Genomic DNA, 21,059 nt, shown 5'->3' with positions numbered 1-21,059 from the left:
AGAAGAAAATAAGGTTCAAGAGGCTGCTGAAATGTGCAGCTGAGCCCTCTAAGCAGAGGGGACCTGCAATGGCCAGGGACAGCTGTCATTTATGTCCTGAACACAACAGTGCACCCAGCGTGGCTCTGCACTGCCACCAGACTGTGGCACACATGAGCCAGGGGAGCTCTTAAAACTGATTTCTGTAGATGTGAAACAACCAAAGAGTTTTATTGAAAAACCAGTCAAGCTTGTCTAATGCTAGTCCATGTTGAATTTATTTTCAGGGAATCATTAATCATTTATGTGCAGTGACTTACATTAATACATTTTTAACAGTCACTAGGAAAATTACATCCCTGGCATTTCTGGTTTTACTTTTTATTAGTGTGGAATATCATTAGTATGAAATTTGTGGTCAATACAAATGAGTGGAAGGATTCATTCCAACACTTGAGAGAAAGACTATTAAGAGATATAGGAGTTTTTATGTATTGCATGTCTTGCTTTTAAAGAGATTGTCACATTGTCCCCATGAATCTTATAATATATTCAATAGAATGCACCAAGGGCCAGCCTGAGTGTTTAGGTTCTTTAAAATGTGCCGTTTAGGCTGTCATAAATATCTGCTCTGTCATAATTCTGCATCTGAGAGATGGAGAAGTGTTGCAAATGGTGCATTCTCTTCACTTCTGCTTTTTATTTGGTTTCTCTACCTTGTGGTTCTTCTGTAACACTAATTAGTTCAGCAGAAAGAGAAGCAAGGTGACCACAAATGGAATTTTACCATGTCATCTCTAAGAGACCCTTATTGAATGAGCCAAAAGATATTCATTGACTGAGGTTTTGGAATGTTGCCATAGATACAGGTTTAATCACTGGACAGATCAAATTTTATTATTTTTGAGAGAGAAATGGTAATCACATCTGAGGTGAAATGCAATATTAATTGGCTGCCCTGCAACTGCAGAATTCTTGCTGGAGCTGTGTCACCATCTTTTCTGGGTTTGGATTTAATGTTAAACAGTGCATTTGTGTCAAATACAGCAGTGGTCTGCAAAATAAATGTGTCCCAAAGAAGAAAAGAGAACTTGTATTTTCTAATTGTGTGGGAAAATAGTCTATTTGGAAATGGAAGCTTAAAATGTCTGTTTTCTTCCAAAGGAAACATGAACAGTAGAAAAGTGGGTGGTGGAGACTTGGCAAAGATTGAAAAAAATTGTGTATTCCTGTGAGAGCTACTTTGGAGCCCCTGGTGTTGAGGCATCCATAACCTCTGTGCTCTGAATGGATTTTCTGGTGTCCACTAGGGGAAGCTCAGCTTCTCTCAGTCCATGAGGATGTGTCACCTGTGTACCTGAGAGCCTGAAACTGAGAAGGGTTTGGTACCTTTGAGACTTCCAGTGCTCTCAAATGTGGCTGAAGTTAAGCTGATGAGCATAAGAAATGATAAGGGGAGGATGTAGGGGGTAAAGAGGACATGGAGTCACAGTATGGTCCTATAATCCTTGCTTTCTTAAGAATCTAGCCTTAATGTTTTGGCTTGCTGAATCATTTTGGCTTGCTTCAGGCATTCTTATTCATACATCTCTCAGGTCTCATTGGTAGACTAGGAATTTGCTAATGAGGTGTCATATCTAGGGCTTAGGGTTTCTTTTTTGTTTGGTTGTTTTTTGCAATTCCATTGAAAATTTGCTTAAACTTAATGATGTTCTGAGCCTCAGTGCAAACCATGTTTTTCAGTCTGATCTCAGCTTTTCCAAATGGCATCTCCAAACAGCTTTTTCTTACAGACCACACTTGGGTCTGCATGTGCATCATCTCAGGGGATGACTACGTGTCTGTCAGAGCATTTACAAGGCTGCTCTGGACATTGGAGAGCCAAGAACTTGTTTCTCCTTGTGCTCTCTGGCATGCAGGCAGGCAGCAGCTGCCTCTCAATCCAAAGGCAAAGGAGCAGAGTGACCCTGCTGTGCTAGGAATGGACTTTGGGCCTCTGTTGTTTTGGAACTGATACAGCACCTCAAGAGCTTTGCTACCATCAGCAAGTGAATGTGTACCTGGGGCTCGGGAATTGCACTCTGGCATTTTCTGGGCATTTCCCTGCTGTCTAAGCAGATGTTTAGCATGGACACTGTTCCTTCTTCATGTTATGCTTTATGTCAGTTCTGGCCAGCACAATGTCTGTTTCAACAAGGATGTAATTGTTTGGCAGAGTTGCAGGCTCATCTCTGGTTGAGCTGGGTTTTGGATGAAGACCCCTGCACAGTCTGTAGGAATGCTTTCCCCAGCTCTGTAGCCCTTTGGTTCAGCTGGAAGCACTGGAACAGACCAGGGTTAATGAAAATTCTCCCACCCCACCCCAAGCCATGCCCTGTTTGGATGTTGTGCTGCATTTATCAAGGGATCCTTATTCCCACAGGCCTCTGAAGTCTTGCTCGAATGAGCTGGCGCTGCTTGTGCTATTTTGACATAAACTCTGCTTCCAAGTGTCAAACCCCAGTGATGGGGACATTTGATCATTCAGAAACATCTGTTTGGCTGCTGTGTTAGGGCTCTGTGTGGGTCACTCACAGCAGGAAGAAGCTCTTTATCCCTTAAAGAGGTGTCTGTGCCAAGAGCTGGCAAAGAGAGAATTGGCTGGACCCAGCCAAAGGTGCCGGAAGAGACTCTGCTCTGAATTGCTTATTGATTCCTTCTTTCTGAATGACAGCATTCTTCCTCACTCTGGAAAAGGAGATGTTTGCATTCCTGCCAAAGGGAAATTGGGGTTTGTGGGTAATTTTTTTTCTTTGGCTGCTTTTTCTTTGGCTTACTTTTTAATGAATTGCAGCATCTAGAAAAGCATCATTAGCAAAACTTCTCCGTGTGCAGGTCTGTTTTCAAGGAGCTCTACATCTCCACTGCATGGGCCAGCATCTACATCCAGGGAAAAAAACAAACAGCCAGGCCAGTGGTGGGAATTTGTCTCACTGTGTGGAACTCACGTTCTCCCCAGCATAAAGATGAAGGAAAGGCAGTATCATGGAGAAATAGCTGCACTCTGCTGCTTCCTGAGCTGATGGTGCAGTCCGTGTCCACAGCTGCCTTTTATCCAAGAGGTCCAGGTTTTATAGAGGTATAAATCTTTCAGCATCTGCAGTGTGACTCACTCCTTCCCTCTGGCAGCCTGGGTGTTTAACCCAGTAAGAAAAATGGGACCACAAAGGAGGATTTATTGTCCAGTTCTATCTTATGGTTTCACTGTAGAAGCCTTCTGGTGCATGTAAGCAGGCAGGTAAAAGGAGGCACTCTGAAGAAGATAGCACTGGAAAAGGAGGCCTGGACGGTGATAGAGGTCAGCATTGGCAACATGTTCAGCCAGGCCTGTCCCTCTTTCCTGTCATTTTTTTTCTCATAAAGAAAAGGAGAGTTTAGATATGGGCCTCCCTGCCTGTTGTCCCTCTGTCACCTCTGGAGTTTAACACCATGAGACAGCACCAAACTGCTGCAGAGCTCCAGAAATGCAGGAAATCTCTGGGCTGGCCCTCGCACTGCAGTCATTTTCCAAAATAGTTTCTTGTCCTTCCCGCAGCTCCTCTGTCCTGCTCCACCACTGCAGCCCCTTCACATTGATATCACCAAAGTAAAATTCCCAGCTTCATTATTAGCATCCAGTTAGCTGAGCAAGCAGGAATTCTGAGTGAGGATTGTGCTGAGAACAAAGGACAGGTCAGGCTGCTTGTGCTCAAGGGACAGAAAGCGGCAGCGCTGGAGAGTGTTTGAGATTCAGAGTACATTTCATTAGCTGTACAGTCACATCTGCTTTTTATTCCCTCTATGGACTGGGAGAAATACTGTGTGTTTGCATTTCCTAACTGACAGCTCAGCCAGGAGATATTTGGACATTTCTTGATCTTGTTTTGTGTGCCAGTGCCTTGGGCTTAACTCTGCAGGTGCTGGCTCCCCCAGGCTCTGCCTGGGCACCCCAAGTTGCTCTGTGCTGTTCTGCTGGAGGCTGCTGGTGAGCTGCACTGCTCCAGCCATGCCCTGGGACCCCTCCCCTGCCTCTGGAAAGTGCCCCTTGCTTCACCCACCTGCAGGGCTGCCCTGCCCAGGGCTGTCACCCCACAGTGAGCAGCCTGTCCATGGTCCCCAGGGTTACCAGTGTGACAGGACCAAGGTGTAGCCATGCTGCTCCTGTCCTGCAGCTCTGGTGGAGAAGGCTGTGACTGTCACACTGTGTCCCTGGGGCTCTGGGGCAGATTGCCACGACATGGTGCAACAAAGCAGGAATGGAAAGGCAACAGGACAGTGTGCTCTGGCAGGGCCACCCAGCGGGAAGCTGCCTGTGCTTTTTCCCTCTACAGGTACATCTCAAGCAGAATGTGTGCATCTTCCAAATATAAACCACTGCTGGTCACAGCATTTGTAACTACTGGATTTACCTGGGAGGTGGATGCACCCTCTGTTCTTCATCTGCTCTTGTGTAATTCACTTTATCTTCAATTGTGCAGGGAAAGCACGAGGCTGTTTCTAACCCCTGAGCACACAGGCAGTGTGGAGAGGAAATAACAGGATAACAGGTACCTTGGGACTGAACTGTCAGGGGTGTGATGCAAATCACAGCCTCAGAGTCCATTTCCTGAGCAAATGAGGGTGCACTTGGCCGTGGCAGACCTTGATCCCTCAGCCAGCTGGCCATGAACTCTTCCACACTGCAGGGCCACCATGACAGGCACTTGGGTGAGCCCCAGATGGGGCCCCACTGCCATCAGTGGGTCCAGCCTTACCTTGCAACCCCAGCAGGAGGGGCTGGCAGCTGCACCCCAACCCCAGGTTCTTTGCAGGGGCCCAGAGGGACTGCTGGGCACGGGACCAGCTGAGGGCCGGACACCGACATGCGTTCCCAAGATGACGCAGCAGCAAAAACAACAAACAGCTCAGTTTGATCCACACAACTATTTCTTTTTTTAATTATTAACTTGTGCCTTACAATAGAAGAGGAAAGAGTGCGAGCAAACAATTTGCTGGTTCCAGGAACTACTCTGGCAGCACCGTGAGGGCAGCAAGGTCTGGTGCTGATTGCCCTCCCTGCCAGGGCACTGACACACAACACGCGGCGGCTCCGGCTCTTGCAAAAGCGATCGCTGGCAATTTAAGGCATTGAAGGAAACCTATGGTTGTTAAATCCTATATCAAATTTGGCACACCTTGGAACAGTTAGAGCGGAGACAAGGATGCTTTGCGGGCTGGTGTTCAGGAGTCCTGCAGCCTCCCAGTGCTGGCTGGGGCACGATGCTAATCTAGGCACAGGGTTTTCATGTGAGCACTGTGCAGCCTAACAAGGGGCCCTCAGACCCTCATATTTTGGAGACAGTGATACCCCGCAGCATGGTGCTGCCTTCACCTCCAGTGTAGCATTTCCCTGCCCTGTGCCTGCTGCTTATAAACCCCACGTGCCTGGCTTGACTAGTGCTGTCAGAAAACAAGATTTGTCAGTACAAAGAAAAAGTAACATTCCTTATAGTTCAAAACATACGTGGCTGAGATCAGATGTCAGGTGCGGTTACAGTCCAGTATGGCTATTTCTGTGCTTCTAGGGTTAAAAGTGAATGGCTACAGTTTGAGAAGTGGGGAAGAGTTTAGCTGTACATGGATTTGGATAATTGATGAAACTAGTTACAGTAAACATGTTGAGTTGTTTCCCTCCCCTCCTCGGAGAGCTGGCTCAGCAGCCTTCCCAGCTGGCTGCCCCTCGCTCGCCGCAGGAGGAGAGAGGGAGCGTGTTACGAGTCCATGTGCCACCACCACAATGACCAACATGCATCTCTAGCTACCTGTCCTGTGTGCCCCCACCCCATTTAAAAGGGAGCAATGTGCCAAGCTCGGCCTCTGAGTGGCAGGACCCGCAAGGAAGCCACCCCTGGGTTGGTGTCCCCGGGGGGTTTTGTGTTTTTAAGGGAGGCTTCCTGCGAGCCCAGTGCGGCTTTGTGCCCAGAGGAGCAGTTTCAAGGCCGAGTGGAGACTGTTCCCCCTCAAATGCTTGTGAACAGGGTCCTGATGGTTACATCTTTGCATTGGCAAGGATTCCTCCATGCAGGTTTAACCTCCCTCTCTTCTTGACAGAGGTTATGGTCCCCTCAATCACCTCAGCCCTGCTGGATGATATTTTAGAGGTCACTTTAATAACCTCTCCTTGCTCCTCCTCTTTGAAGGACAGAGTAGAGGAACTAAAGCTCCTTGGCTGGAAGGAGTAAGTGGGGCTGGGGAGAGAATTGAGAGATGTAAGGCCGCCACTTCCTATGTTGAAGAGGGTCTCCTCTCCCTCCAGCAGCTTCCTGCAAGCACATCACAAGGGAAGAGGTTAGTATGGGGATGTGAAACATCTACAAAACTTGAGAGCATGTTGTGCCCTGCAGACAAGTCCAAGCCATCACCACAGGTCACACTGCACCATGAAACTGATTCAAAATCATATTTTGGTCATCCATTTTTGGAAGACTTGCAATATGGGGTACATGAAAGCAACTTTCTCCCTTTTTTTGTCTCCAGAAACACCAGGAAAATAAATACCCAAAGCACAGCCTTTTGCATCTACTTTTAACTTTGCAAGAGAGACAAGTGTCCAGCCCCAACTGTGTCCATTATTTTTTAATGCTTCTGGGGTGGCTGAGGGAAGTGGTTCACAGCTGCTAGAGCGAGGCAGGACATGGAGCCATGGCTGCTCCCCAGGCAGGAGTATGGCAGACCCAGGTGGGGGAGATGAACATGCTTGTGGTGCTCCTGGAATGTGTACCCAAGTATTTTCTGGGCTCTTGAAAATACCCCAGCCTAGTGGGGGTCAGGGGATTGGGTTTGGGAAGTGCCCAGGTAGAGCAGGAATAGAGTAGCCTTACCTGTAGGCAGCTATCTCGATATCAAGGGCCATCTTGACATTGAGCAGGTCTTGGTACTCCCTCAGGTGCCGAGCCATCTCATTTTTGGTGTTTCTCAGGTCATCCTCCAGCTGTCCAATGGTGTCCTGCAAAGGCAAGGGTGCTCAGCCCAGTGTTTTGGAGCAGGGACTTCTCCCTCAGTCCCACTCTGCTTTGCCCATTGTAGAGACAGGGAAGTTGCAATGGGCAGTTGATCCACGATGGCCCATCCCACCAGGGGCTTGGGACCATGAGATGTCATGCTAGCAGGGATGAAGAAGCAGGCAGAGCACTAGGCCTGGCTTGTGAGAGTGTGCAGTGGGGAATTGATGGATTCATGTAGTTCCCATCTGCAGTGGGGTCTGTGAGATGGGCAAATAGTGCATGGTGGTGGGACCCCCAGTCCTGTGGGGGAAAGGCAGGCTGCTACAGAGGGAAGTTTTGGGCTTAAACGTCTTCAAAGCAGCGGCAGTGGCTCAACAAGACAAGTGAAAGCACCATGCACTGCAGCAGAGGAGAAGAAAGGCTGCAGTCTGCATCTGCAGGGCTTAAGAAGGGTTGGGACATGCTTCCAGGGTGTGGAAGGAGAGATGCTGCTGCCAGGGGTCCCCTCCAGGTGGGGAAGTCTGTCACCTTCCTGGGAAAATGCCTCAGAGCCTCAAAGTGGAGGATTCTGAATGTGGGGATTTGGGGAGATTACAGAGATGGGGGCCTGCCCTGCAAGAGCCAGGGTGCTCAGCTGGACAGCAGTGTCCTTCTAGCATCCTTCCTGCCAGCTTTACCCTGCCTTTTGTCCCTTATAACCAGTTATACCTGTGATGTGGAGGACTCTAAGGCCAGAATTCCTGCTAACAAAGGAGACTAATGTTTTGTTCGATTTTTTTTTCTCAGAACAAAAGCAGTCTGTATTTTTCCCACATGCATCTAGGTATCCAAGTAGCAGCTTGAAAGCAGTGAAACCTGCTCCCATAAGGCTCTTCCCAATCAGGTTTCCTGCTGCCAGCTGCCCCACTGTGCCACCAGAGGAGCGTGATTTAGAACAGGAATGAGTCAGCAGTTTGCACTTAAGCCACGATGTAGCCCTGCCTACAGAGCCCTGCAATGGCCACTGCCAACCTCCACTCTCCTGCATCCCCTCCCAGAGTCAGGACTTTGCAATTGCTTCCAGATCCTCTGTTCCAGCAAACGCACTTTGTCCTGCCACATCATCCTCATCTTGTCCCCATCCCATTCCTATCATGTCCCCAGCTTCCTTTCCTGCCTAACCTCCCTCGTGGACAGTGCAGAGACAATGAAAGCATGTGGGGCTGCCCAAGGAGCAGGGAGCTGTGCTGACCCTGCTGCAGTGGGCCCTGTTTGAGCAGAGCCCCTCAGAGCAGCAGCTCATCCTGAATGCAGCACAGAGCATGTCACAGTTGGATTAGCTGAGCACAGCCAGCCTTGCAGGATGTGATTTAGGAGCCATCCTTGTGGTCTCTCCTTGACCTGTGCTGCCCTGACCATTTTCCACAGCAAAAGATCTGCAAGAGGCTGTGCCTCTGAGGAGTTCATTGGGGCAGTTTATTGACTGAGAAGCTGCAGGACACGGCTGCTGCTGCTGCTGCTGCTGCTGCTGCTGCTGCTGTAGAGGTTAAAGCCTCTGCTCTGATGCAGACAGAGTGCTGCTGTACCCAGCCAGGGCAGGAGGGAATGACTTGAGGTGATCCCCACCCTGGACAGCTCCACTCTCATTGCTGTGACTCTTTGTGCCTCCAGCCCTCTTCCCTCTGCCTGTAGTCCACATGAACAAAAAGCTCTTTCAAAACTGATTGTCCTTGTTCCTGATCTGCACCTCTCTTCCACAACCCAGTTCTGCCAGCTGGTAGAATAAAAATCCCCTCCTCACACCACTGCAAACCTGTCCCCTAATAAAAAGCTCTTGCATGTTGGTTCAGATTTTACTGGACAGCCCACAATTATAAAGACATGCCCCTGCTTTAGCAGGATCATTTTAAAAGCTCAGACAATAGGAATATTCTCTTTTAAGACACACTTCCCACCTTTTCCACTGTTTGCAGCCAAGGAAATTGCTTAGCTGATACACATATTGTTCAATGGACTTTTAAGTATTGCTGCACATAAAGTAGATCCTGAGGGTCATAGAGAAAAGCACTGCCATGTTGTCACTAAAGCAATTTCAATTATGGTGCTGCTTAATCCAGTTGCTTAAATTTTTTTCCCCAACTGATAGGTTGTTCCTAGGACCCCTCTTTCACATGGCATCAAGAGTATTTGAGAAGATTACTGTGTATAATGTTTTCACTATAGATAATATTTTATATTGCCTATTTCCACAAAAATTGTTGAAGACCACCACAACTATTCAGGAAGCTTGCAAGCAGCTTGGAACTAAGCCACAAATTCTAGAGCACCTGGCAAAATTTGGCCTTGGAAATGACAAGGCATTACTTGAGCCCTCCATGTATGATTAAAGCAGTTGTTTCAGTATTTAGAAGGAAATGGCTTGATTTAGAAAACACAGATCATTTAACAGCCATATAATAGAACAATCTCATGATTCATTTTATTATAAATCATGAACATTTCCCTGTAGCGAGAAAATGTGGCAATACTGCAGTAATGGAATAAGAGCTATGGAGCACTCAGTGTCTGCCTCACCTGGGTCTTTCCACAGACATAAAAAATGCTGGGATCTCTCTGCAAGCCCAGACTTAACCTTTGCAGAGCTCCAATTTCTGCAGTGCAGGTGCCAAGAGCTAGGCCACAGGGCAAAGGGCCAAACCTGGGCAGACAGCTTCAAGGAATTGCCCACAACAATGTGTAGGCAATTTTGGACCTGATCCTTAAGGGACAGGGACGGATCGATGCCCCAAACAGCGCTACCTCGTGCAGGATGTCCCCAGCAGGAAGGGAGCGTTGGAAGGGGTGTGCTGGCCTGCGTCCCCAAAATCTGCCCTTTGGGGTTTGGCCTCTGGACAAAGGGTGAAGGCAGCAGGCAATGCCGTGGTGGGGCAGGATCTGTGTGCAGATCCTGGGTGGTGGGAAGGCTGCAGGGATGCCTGGCGCTGCACAGCGCTGCAGGGGCACCGCCTGCATGGGTAGGTGCTGCACAAGGCAAGAGGGGTGGGTGCCGTTCCGTGCCGTTCCGTGCCGGGGGTGTTTGTGTAGCGCAGCACTGATCGGGACAGCGCGGGCGATGGTGCTGAGCGATGCGGGGCGGGGGGACACCGCATGGGGCCGGGGGGTTCCAGCGCTGCACAGAACTGCGGGAGGGGCTGCTGCAGGGGACAGAGCTGCGCTGCGGCACTTCGCAGGCCGCAGAGATGCTCAGCGCTGCACGGGACCAGGGGAGGGAGAGTGCGGGGACGCGGGTACCGGTGCGGCATCGCGCCGGGTGTTTGCGTGGGATGAGATTCCCGGTGCTACACATTACAGGGGGTGGCGGCTGGGATGGAGGAGCCGACTGGTGCGGATGGCGCGGGGGAAGGATGCTCGGCGCCGCCCAGTACCCGGCACCGCCCGGCTCACCTGCAGGCCGGCGGCCTCGGCGTTGTGCCGCTCCTCCAGCTCCTGCAGCTGCCTCTCCAGGGACTGGTGAGCGCCGCGCAGGCTCTCCATCTCCACCAGGCGCGCCTGGAGCTGGCGGCGGCACTCGCCGGCCTCCCGGCGGCTGGCGCGCACGGCCTCCTGGCTGCGGGCCGCCCGCTCGTGCAGGCGGGCGCAGCGGGCGCGGTACCAGTCCTCGGCCGCCTGCAGGTTGCGGGCCGCCAGCGCCTCGTACTGAGCGCGCAGCTCCCGCAGCGCCGCGGCCAGGTCGGGCCGCGGGGCCGGCGGCGGGGCCGCGGCCGGGAGCGCGGCGCCCAGCTCGGCGAGGTGCTCGGCGTGGGCGCTGCGCAGCGCCGCCAGCTCCTCCTGCAGCGCCTCCGCCCGCCGCTCCAGATCGGCGCTGGCGCGGGAGGCCGCCTCGGCCGCCTGCTGCCGGGAGCGCAGCGCCCGCTCCGCCTCGGCGCGGCTCCGCGCCTCCTCCTCGCAGCGAGCCCGCAGCCGCTGCGTCTCCTCGGCCAGGCGCGCCCGCTCCAGCGCCGCCTGCGCCCGCTCCCCGTGCGCCTCCTCCAGCCGGGCGCGCAGGGCGCGCAGCTCCCCGCCCAGCAGCTGCCCCAGCCGGCGCGGCTCGTCCGAGCGCTGCCGCAGCGCCGCCAGCTCCGCCGCCAGCGCCCGGTTCCGCTCCTCCAGCGCCCGCACCCGCTCAATGTACCCGGAGAAGCGCTCGTTGAGGCCCTGCAGCTGCTCCTTCTCGCTGCCCCGCGCCCGCCGCGGCTCCGCGCCGCGCTCCCGCAGCGCCTCCGGCTCCGCGCCCGGGCGCGCCCACCGGCCCGCCAGCATCTCCGTGCGCCGCGGAGCCTCCGCGAAGAGGTGGCGATAGGAGGCGGCCAGCGCCGCCGGCTCCGCGCTGTAGCTCATGGCGGCGGAGGGGCACCGGCGGCGGTGCCGGCGCTTATGTACGGCGGGGCGGAGCGCGGCGCGGAGGGGGCGCGGGGCGGAGCGCTCCGGCGGGGAGGGGGCGCGGTGCGGCGGTGCGCGGTGCGGCGCGGTGCGGTGCGGTGCGCGGTGCGATGCTGTGCGGTACGCGGTGCTGTGCGGTGCGCGGTGCGGCGCGGTGCGCGGTGCTGTGCGGTGCGCGGTGCCGCCGCGGCGGGAGGAGACAGGAGCTGTCCGTGCGCCGCGGTGCTGAAGGGCTGTGGCAGCGGGCGGGGCACGGGGCGGGACGGAAGGATAGACGGACGGATGGATGGATGTGGGGGGAGATGTGTGTGGGGAATAGACGATCACACGGACGCAGAAGGGGCATGCAAACATACACAGGCATATGGACGAGGTCACACGCACACAAAGAGACAGTAAGTGCACAGGCACGCAAAAAGGATCAGGTGCATTCACCGTCAGACACACACGTCCGCATGCTCGGAGCCAGAGAGACAAAGGGGCAAGCAGCCGTTCAGAGAGACACACAGATGCACTAGCAAAGAGAGGCAGAAAGGAAGAGAGATGGAAGGAAGCAGGCAGAAATGGGCAGGTGGAGAGAGTCAGAAAGGCACCCAGAAAGACAAAAGACAGACAGACAGACACACATACACACACCAATCACTCCTGCTGGGGTATCCCCAGCTGTCCCTCCAATGCTCAAGGGAAGCTGTGCTGTGAATCTTGCTCTGGGCTGAAGGTGTGCTGCGGGGTTTGGTTCCAGCCTCTCTTCTCTGATAAGAACCAGGGTGTCAATGTCTGTGTGGGATCTCCTTGGGATGGGGATGGGGACTGCTGGGGTGCACAGTTGGGAGTACGCCTGGAGGACGGTGTGACCAGGACAAAGACTGATAATGGTCCGTCCAGATGTAACACAGGTGACACAGAGGGAGGGTTTTGTCTTCAGGTTGTGTGCCAGGAACTAAAACACTTCACATTCTCTGCTGTCCATGCAAGCAGGCTGAGCCCTCCCACTGGCTAGGGTGTGCTGGGAGTGCCCAGGGCTGTATCACTGACAGGAAGGGGGGAACATGCACACCCCACCTACAGGCCAAGTGCACTGCCTGCACCCCAGTGCAGGACCTCCAAGAGACCAATGAGAAGTGACTGATTCTGGGAGCAGCAGCACAAAATATAGCTATGAGATGGAAAAACAACTTAATTTTGATCTAAGTGTGAGAAACATGGGTGAAATGAGCAAATATTTTTATCTTGTCCCCTGCTGTACATCTCTGTGGCACAGAAATCTGCACTGATGCCCTGTTCCTCTATTCCACTAATCCCTGTTTGTCCTCACAGGTGACCAGAGGACAGCATGAGGGAGTTCCAGCAAATGAGCGGGGAGGACAAACAAGCCAGGGCTGGCATTGGAGAGAGCTGTGACTTCCAAAAGAGCTGTTGCTGTGGTTGAGCAATACCTTCAGTACAGGTGGCTCGATGTGCAGCTGCAGTGTGAGCCGCACGCTTGCATCATCCAAGCAGCTCACGTTTTCATGGCAGAGCATCCCAGGCAGAGAGCCTTGGCACAGGTGGGGCTGCCAGCTATCCTCGCCCTGCCCTGGGCTGCCTGGCTCACACTGCCAGGGCAGAAATCTTCTTCTTAGTCTGTTTTTTTCCCCAGGTATTTAATGTACTCCTCACGCACAAGTGACTTTTACCATTTCCTCAGTGTCTCCTATGCTGCATTACAATATCCTAAGTCAGGGGTTTACTACTGCAGATAACTGATCACAGAACTGAGAAGTTTCCAGCTCTGCTTAGTTATGTGTGTGGCATTGCTTTGATGACTTTACTCTGATGCTAATTGCTAATGATAGAGTCTTCTGTGGTTCTCTTTGCCGTGGAAAAGTGGGGTGCAGCTTACCCTGGCTTCCTCACTCATGCTGTTTTAGCACTGCCACACATATGTACCCTAACAGCTGAGTTAGGAGTATCACAGTCTCCTCCAGCACATGAACTACAAGGTAGTAGAAGTGCTGACTCCCATGGGGAAAGACCCTGGGATAAAATCCCTTTGCCTCCGGGAAAGGGGTTGAGGTGTTCTGACATCATTTACACACCCAGAAGGAGCTGCATGAAACAGCTGAGACCTGCGCCAGTTGCTGGTGTGACTGCTGGAACCGTGTGGCTGAATGAGCACAAGGGATCAGAGTCACTAAGCTACAGTGAGCGCTGCTGTCCTGCAGAACAAGGCTGGGACTCCAAGGCTGGAGAAAAGCTCAACTCTGGCATGTCAGACCTGAGACGAGATGAAAAGCTGGACAAGAGGGCACAAACCAAAAGCACAACAGTGCCTGTGATGATGTTTCAGCATCAGGAAACCTTGACACTTGAGTAACTGTTGCACCACAGACACGTGACATCAGAGGGAGCTTTATGAGGCTAGAAAACAAGCAGAAAACCAAAGAGAAGCAGTCCTATAGCTAAGAATTGTACACCAATGAAACAACGACGGGTTGTATTAGAGATTAAATTACCCAAGACCATTCTGTACCTCCTAGTTACTTCAAAGACCAAGTCTTGTATGTGAGACAGCAGGAGGACTCCTTAAAGCTCTGTGGTACCCTCCACACAGCATCTGTCTGCTGATGAGGCTCATTAAACCACTTATCTCCTGAGCTGCAATCTGCCTGGGCTTGTGAGTCACAGGGAAAAGCCACACTCTGAGCTGTGCACACATGGCAGTGGGACACACACCTCCTGGCCAGCACAGCACATGAAACTAAAGCTCTGGGGAGCTGCTTCACCACCCAGCCTCACCACAGCAGCTTCATGAGAGGGAAAAAGGCAGATCCCTTTCTGCAGTGTCATCCAGGAGGCTGCTGCCAGATCTCCTGTGGCACAGATGGGTCTGGCCCCCTGCAGGAGGTAGAGCTCTCTGGGTCAGGGCAGTAAAGTCAGGGAGAAAACATGTAAGTGCTAAACACACCCATAAGGAGGACGGAGGCATTTGCTTAATTGTACACACACAAACACACAAAAGTAGGAAAACGGCTGTACTGGATCCCTCCAACTCAGGAGTTTGTTTCTCACAGTGGGAGATTCATGCTTCTTTGGTATAACTTCTCTGGTTCTGTCTGTCTGCAGCTCTGGGGCTCCCCAGACAGCAGTCACATCTCTGTTTACTGGCCCTTATCTAATCAGTGCAAGTTCACGTCCTGTGTGCCATTGTGCCCTGTAATCCACAGTTTGATAATGTACTCTATGAAAAAACATCTTTTTTCATGTTTCAGAGTGGCTGCCAGCTAATTTCATTCCATGTCCCTGGCTTGTGGGACACAGTGGAAGAGCTGGGATATGGTTTCTTCCTGTGCAGAATTTTGCAGACCTCTGCCTTACCCCACTTCACCTCTTCCCTAGGCTGAAAGGTTTTTGTCTATTTCATTTTCCTTCACAGACAAGCCATTTCACATTTTTAGTCATCCTTGTTGGCTTCAGTGAGTCTTCTGGGGTTATGTGTTGGAGAGACACACAGACAGACATTTCAGGAGGAGCCCTGCCATGAGGATGCATGGAAATGACAAATACAGGTGGCTGCATCTCCTAGCAAAAACTCTTGCTTGGGGGCCCGGTGCAGATGCTGGGAGATGTCCCAGGGTATTGGGAAGTGCAGGCTGAGCTTCCCTGGTGAGCAGTGCCTCCCTGCCAGAGGCTTGGCACCAAAAATGGACTTTGCTACAGCCAGAACTAATAGTTCTGTTGCTGTTGGGTGTTTCCCCTTGGAAGGGGATAGATCAAGGCTGACAGAGCCTGGAGAGGTACAATGGGCCAAGTCAGCAAAACCCTGCCCAGCTGCGTGTCCCTGTGCCAGAGGGTGGTGGCAGAGACTTATGACCCAGAGCAGAGTGGAGGGCAGTAGGAAAAGCTGAGGGAGTCCTTGGGGAGATAAAGGAAGCATCATGGCAGTGGGGACAGAAGAGCTGCTGCTTACCTCTGGCTACCACTGAGGTGTGGAAAAGGAGATTGAATGAGTGTTCCAGGGGCTTGGCACACCAGCGTGGGCCTGCATGAGGTGGGGCAGATGGATGGCTGCCATCACCCTTGTCGCTGGCAGGGATCAACCTGAGGTGGCCAGAATCCCAATGTGAGGCCTTTTCCAGCCCTCCAGGGTCAGGAAAAACAGACAGAAAAAGCGAGGCTTGTTTTGCTGGGGAGGGTTGTTTTGCTGTGAGCTTTTTGTGGCGGTGCTGACCCAGTGTGGCACAACTTGGGGGGCACCACAGGCAGTTTGTGCTCTGCACAATGATCCCTCAGCCTGCCCAACCTAGTGGCCGTGCCTGGAGGTGTGAGGGATGTAGTCTGTGCTCACAGTAGACTGGGATGGGACACGCCTGCCCGTTACTGTGGTCACTGTCCCCCAAGCCCCCAGCCATCACCCCCGACCACCCCAGCTGCTTGGGGACCTCCTCACCACCCTCCTGGCAGCAGATGGGGCACACACTGACCCCAGCCTTGTCCCAGCCCGCCCTGCAGACACACTCCCTAAAGTATCAATGATTAATCACATCATTTTAACCAAAGCTCTGGCTCTCTTAGCCATTGTGGAGCTTAAAAATAAATGAACATTGTGCAGCATGGGGAGCTGATGTCAAAGTAGAGTGACTAGGTTTTTATTTGATACTGAAGCCCATGCTTCCTTAAGCTGCTAGCTCAAGGTATTATAAACTCAATGGCAAACTAACACAAAGTAGCCTTGTAACAGATTTTGAAAATGAGCATTATGTGGTACAGCAATGCAGGGTCTGGCTGACAGAACTGTGGGAGCTCAGGCACGCCAGGGAGGTGCAGGCCCGGGGATGCAGCCCCAGACATTTTGTGTGGAGCGATGCCAGGCCTGGAAGAGGCTGCTGAGGAAGGGCTGTGTGGTTGTTCTGTGAGCTGCCACGCTGAATCACGGAATTGTTAGGGTTGGAACAGACCTCTGGAGATCTTCCGATCCAACTCCCCTGAGAAGGCAGGGTCACCCGGACCATGTGACATAGGGATGTGTCCAGGTGGGTTTTGAATGTCCTTGTCCTCAGGGATGGAGACTGCATCTCTTTGAGCAGCCTGTTCAGTGCTCTGCCACCCTCAGCATGAAGTTTTTCCTCATCAGAGAAGGTCATGGGTCTGGAGCACCTCTTACGAGGAAAGCCCGAGGCCTGCTCAGCCTCATAAGAGGCAACTGAAACAGGGCCTCATTAGTGCGTATAAATATCTGAAGGGAGGGTGTCAAGATGATGGATCCAGCCTCTGCTCTGTGGTGTCAGGCAACAGGAAAGAGGCAATGGGCAGAAGCTGATGCACAGGAAGTTCCACCTGAACATGAGGAAGAGCTTCTGTGCAGTGTGGGTGAACATGCACTGCTACAGGTTGCCCCAGGAGGATGCGGAGTCTCCCTCACTGGAGATGTTCAAGAACCATCTGGACGCAATCCTGTGCCACGTCCTCTAGGATAACCATGCTTGAGTGGGAGGTTGGAGCAGACAATCCACTGTGGCTCCTTCCAACCTGATCCATTCTGTGATTCTGTGACTCATGTTGAGGTGGAACTTCCTGGGGTTAAGTTTATGGCCATTGCTCCTTGTCCTGTCACTGGGCACAACTGAAAAGAGCCTGGCACCATCCTCTTGGCACCCGCCTTTGAGACGTTTATATGCATTGACGAGTCCCCCTCTCAGTCTCCCTCCTCCAGGCCGAATAGGCCGAGCTCCCGCAGTGTGTCCCCACACGGGGTTCGCCCCGGACTCCCCTCACGCTCGCTGCCGGTGCGGCACTTTGCCGACGCTCCCTGGGCCGCGGCCCGTGCGGCCGGCGCGGGGCTCGCACACTGCCCGCGCTCCCTGCCGGCGGGCGGGCGGGCGGGGCGGGGCGCGGGCGGCGCCTGCGCAGTGCGGGCGGCGCGGGCGCTGCGGCAGTTGGTGCGGGGCAGTTCCACCCGAGCGCGGCGCGAGGTGAGAGCGGCCGCGGGCGCGCGCGGCGGGTGCGGGGGGCGCGCGCCGGGCGGGAGTGCGCGCGGGGCGGGTGCGCGCCGGGGGCCGCTGGGACGGGCGGCGGGGGAGGCAGCGCCCCCTCCCTCGGGCGCGCGCCCCGGTGAGGGGGGTGCCGAGCCCGCGGCCGGGACTGGGGCTCGGGCGGCGCGGGGAGACCCCCGGGGCAGCGCCCGCCGCTGTTCCGCCCTGCCCCGGCGGCCGCCGCTGCCCCGTCCCGCCCCAGGCGGGGCAGCCCCCGGCCGTGCCTCAGCCCCCCGAGCTGCCCCCGGCCGTGGCAGGGCGGCGATTCCGTGCCCGCTCCGCCGCCCGAGCCCCGGGCACGGTGTGTGTGAGCAGGGCCGGGGCCGGCACCCGGTGCCTCCGTTTCCGCTTTCCTTCCGCCCCACGTGGAGCGGAGGGTCCCGGCGGCGCCTTCCCGCCCGCAGGTCTCCCCGGGGCGGTGGCCGCCCGGCCGGGAGAGGCGCGGAGCGAGCGGCGCGGTGCCGGGCAGCCGAGGGTCGGGGCGGGGGCTCGCTGTCACCGCTCCCGCTCCGCTCCGTTCCGTTCGAGTTGCTCTTGGCAGTCCCGCTGTGTCAGGCTGGAGCTGATAACCCAAAGCCAGGAGCGAGGCACCAAGTAAATAAATAAATAAAACAAACCAGTGCAAGATTGCTTTCCTCGCATTTTGCTTACTCTTTTTTTTTTTTTAATCCCTCCTTGCATGCCAAAAATAATGTTGCAAAATGTATGATGGAAACAAACCTACACTGGTTCTCTGATAGACCAGATGACTTTATACGACAGTACTGCTTCTTGTAGCACAGGCAGTTTTGAAAATTCCTGGAACCACCGAGATTATGAAACGCTCAAGTTTATTCCCTTGCTAGTGTTTCTAAAGGCTGCCAAGCTGGATGTTAAGGCTCCTCTTTGACGTGGTCTTGAGAACATTCCTCCCAAGCCATAATCACTCATGTTCTAAAATATTTTTTTTAGCTCTGTAAGATTTATTGTTTGAACATCAAAGATTGCAAAATGCTCTCTAAGTAGTCACTTAAAAACGTCTCCCTGTCAGTTTAGAGTAACATCGTCACCAACTGAAACATATTGGTCCAAATACTCATTTGTCACTAGTGATTAAAAAACTGAAAATATGAAGATTTTTAGGTCCTTTCAGGTGCTGCGTGGTTTCACTGAAAACCAGAAAGAAAACGCAAAACTGCATTTTGATCTTTGGTTCAAGTGCTGAATTTGTAGTTCCAGCACTGAGCAAAAACCCCAGTGCTTTACATGCAAATCAATCAGCTTAGCTCAGGAAGTCTGCCACTGTCCCTGTCAGCCTGTGTCAACCTAAACATATTTTAGAGTGGAACTGCTATTTAAAATAATCTCCACAAGATCGTTCAGGAACCTGCTGGTTTGATTAACAGCAGTTGGGGTTTGTTCAAGCATAGACGTGGTTGCATTATATAGCACAATACAACCTTTACTCTGTACAGCGTCATTCAAACAAATTGTATGGCAAATGCACCACCGAACTGCGCTTAGAATGCTCCATTGAATCAAGTACAATTGCAGAGAGAAATGGGGAGAAAAGCTGTAAGAATGGGAGAGATGTTTTCAGCTGAGGTTTGAAATTAGCAGCCTGTTAGTATATTTGCACTGGTAGCAGTAGTGTTATACGATGATTCTAGGATATACGCTAGCGAAAATCAGATGCAGACTGAAACTTTCCCAGGCAAATTTCCAGTTTGTAGGCAATTTTTAATCATCGTAACGATGATGATAATAATATCCCCCTAGAACTGTCACTCCTTGTCATGTTTGATTCCTAATATAACTTGAAGAGAAAGCTAATAGACCTTTATTAAAATCACTAGAAATATTTATCCTAGACTTTTTTTAACTTTCAGAGGATTTTTTTTTTTGAAGAGACAGCTTAGTCTGGTGTTTACTGGCAAACATCGTGGTATTGTGCTTTTTGGGGAACACTGAAAGGAGTGGTTTATTTCTTTCAAAAATATACAAGTATATTATTTTTGCATTGGAAGAAGGGAAGCAAACTCTTAGAATACAGTGTTTAAATTATGCTTATTGAAAAAACAGATAGATTTATTTAATCACATCATAACTCTTACTTGCAGTTCAGCTTAATAAAATAATGCTTGTTGAAAAGTGATAGGTGGGTGGGTGAGCTGTTGCAGTGTGAGCTGTTATCTGTGGATGGTGCAGGCTGGCTGCAGAGCAGGTCTGGTGCTCCAGGACAAGCTGAGAGGGTCTGCAGCCTTTGAATCCTGCAGGAATTGTAGATACTGACTTGCCAGAAGGTCTAGGAAGAAGGGCTGACCACAGCTCTTCCCTGAAAATCTTGAGCAAGAGACAGAATTGCAGTCACACACAGTGAACCCATAGTTTTGCGGGCATTTTGAATTAGGGAGTGCTGTGGAGGTGGTGCTGTGGTGGTTCAGTACCATGGAATTTGCCATTGCTTGGGCACTGGTGACAATCCTACACAAAGCAGCGTTACCACGGAGAAGCTGCTTGGCCTGGGGAAAGTGGATTAATGGTCTCCAGCCAGGCTGCAGTGGAAAGTTGTCATAGGAACTGGCTCGCTGTTCTGCAGGCCTGGGCCTTGTCTTCACTCCTTGGAAAGAACACCTCGGTAACCAATCACCTCAGGTTAGGAAGTACTCCCGGTAACCAATCACCTCAGGTTAGGAAGTACTCCCGTGTAAAGCCATGAGGAGAGCAGGGCACTCTGGCTCCACCAGGGGAGACTGAGGACAGCTGTACCCAGCAGGGCACAGCCTGGGTGATGTGCCTTGGGATGAGCTCACAGTGCCTGCTCTGCACCAGATCCCTGCCTGGGGGTGGCCCACAAACACTGCGTGTCCTGACAGAAAACAGCTGTGGCTTCTTCAGCAGTGAGAGACAACTGAACAGAATGTGCCCAAGAGGGGAAGTCTTGCCTGGCTCTTTGGGATGTAATCGGGAAGGGATGTTTCCAAGTCAGTGCATGGGAATTCCTCACTTATTTTCTGTACTGCATCTACCTTTAAAATTTTGTTTATTTAGTGTCAGCAGCACAAATATAATTTGAATTGTTATTTGAAATGCCACAATCCGAGTCTTCAAGAGTTGGCTATTCTGTGCTGAATCTTATTATTTATGAGTATATTTGAAGAGCACATTGATATAAATATTTCCTATTTTAAAATGTCTGTTTTGTGATATTAAGGAAATTACTGTGTCATGATTATGATGCTTGTAGCAATGAGCAGTATTTTGTTTTTTAATCATTATGACTTATTAACTGGAATGGTTCCTAAAACCTGGGACTGTGCACTCTACACAGAGATCATGTGTGTAACATGAATCTGCTTCTTTGACACAATTGCAGAGGGAATCCAGCATGTACAATAAGTAGAACTTGATGTATGGTAAACAGACCTTAAGCAACATCTGGAAAAAATTGCATCGGTCTTTAAGGTAGCCACTGTAAGCAGTTGATAATCTGGACCTGCCTACATAAATGTAGGTACTAAGTCTCATGCATGTGTTTGCAGGGCTAAAAAAGTGTGGGGAGACCTGCCTATATGAAGCCATATTAGGAGAAATATATTTTTCATATGGCAGTATGAGATCAAGGAGGGAGCCTGAGTAACTCAGCCTAAAAAACCCACAGCAGTCTGTTATTACCTGAATGTGTAACAGT

At 52.0% G+C, this 21,059-nt stretch overlaps 2 protein-coding genes across 2 annotated transcripts in view; one reads left to right on the top strand and one right to left on the bottom strand.

Annotated features, from left to right (window-relative positions):
* Positions 1-4,905: 4,905 nt before the first annotated feature.
* INA (internexin neuronal intermediate filament protein alpha) lies at positions 4,906-11,408 on the bottom strand. The gene is made up of 3 exons (XM_071446102.1): positions 10,404-11,408; positions 6,858-6,982; positions 4,906-6,299 (listed from the first exon to the last, which is right to left on the bottom strand). Exons 1-3 carry the CDS (start codon positions 11,334-11,336, stop codon positions 6,026-6,028), a joined length of 1,332 nt encoding a protein of 443 aa, XP_071302203.1. The 5' UTR covers positions 11,337-11,408; the 3' UTR covers positions 4,906-6,025.
* A 5,801-nt stretch (positions 11,409-17,209) lies between these two features.
* Positions 17,210-21,059, top strand: part of NT5C2 (5'-nucleotidase, cytosolic II) — a 59,997-nt gene continuing 56,147 nt past the window's right edge. Inside the window, exon 1 of the mRNA XM_071446185.1 lies at positions 17,210-17,329. The gene's annotated coding sequence lies outside the window, so the exon portion shown is untranslated. The remainder of the gene's footprint in view (positions 17,330-21,059) is intronic.

The sequence above is a fragment of the Agelaius tricolor genome, unplaced genomic scaffold (assembly GCF_023055355.1).
Source record: "Agelaius tricolor isolate 1412-34295 unplaced genomic scaffold, bAgeTri1.0.p SCAF_22, whole genome shotgun sequence".
In the NCBI taxonomy this organism is placed as follows: domain Eukaryota; kingdom Metazoa; phylum Chordata; class Aves; order Passeriformes; family Icteridae; genus Agelaius; species Agelaius tricolor.
This window is presented reverse-complemented; position numbering and strand designations above follow the sequence as displayed.

What these genes read in the sequence shown, in the direction of transcription:
- INA (XM_071446102.1), bottom strand. Translation starts at nt 11,336, where the DNA reads ATGAGCTACAGCGCGGAGCCGGCGGCGCTGGCCGCCTCCTATCGCCAC. An exon ending in CCGAGGCCGCCGGCCTGCAG is followed by an intron (nt 6,983 to 10,403) that starts GTGAGCCGGGCG and finishes TTGCCTTTGCAG; the next exon opens with GACACCATTGGACAGCTGGA. An exon ending in ATCGAGATAGCTGCCTACAG is followed by an intron (nt 6,300 to 6,857) that starts GTAAGGCTACTC and finishes ATGTGCTTGCAG; the next exon opens with GAAGCTGCTGGAGGGAGAGG.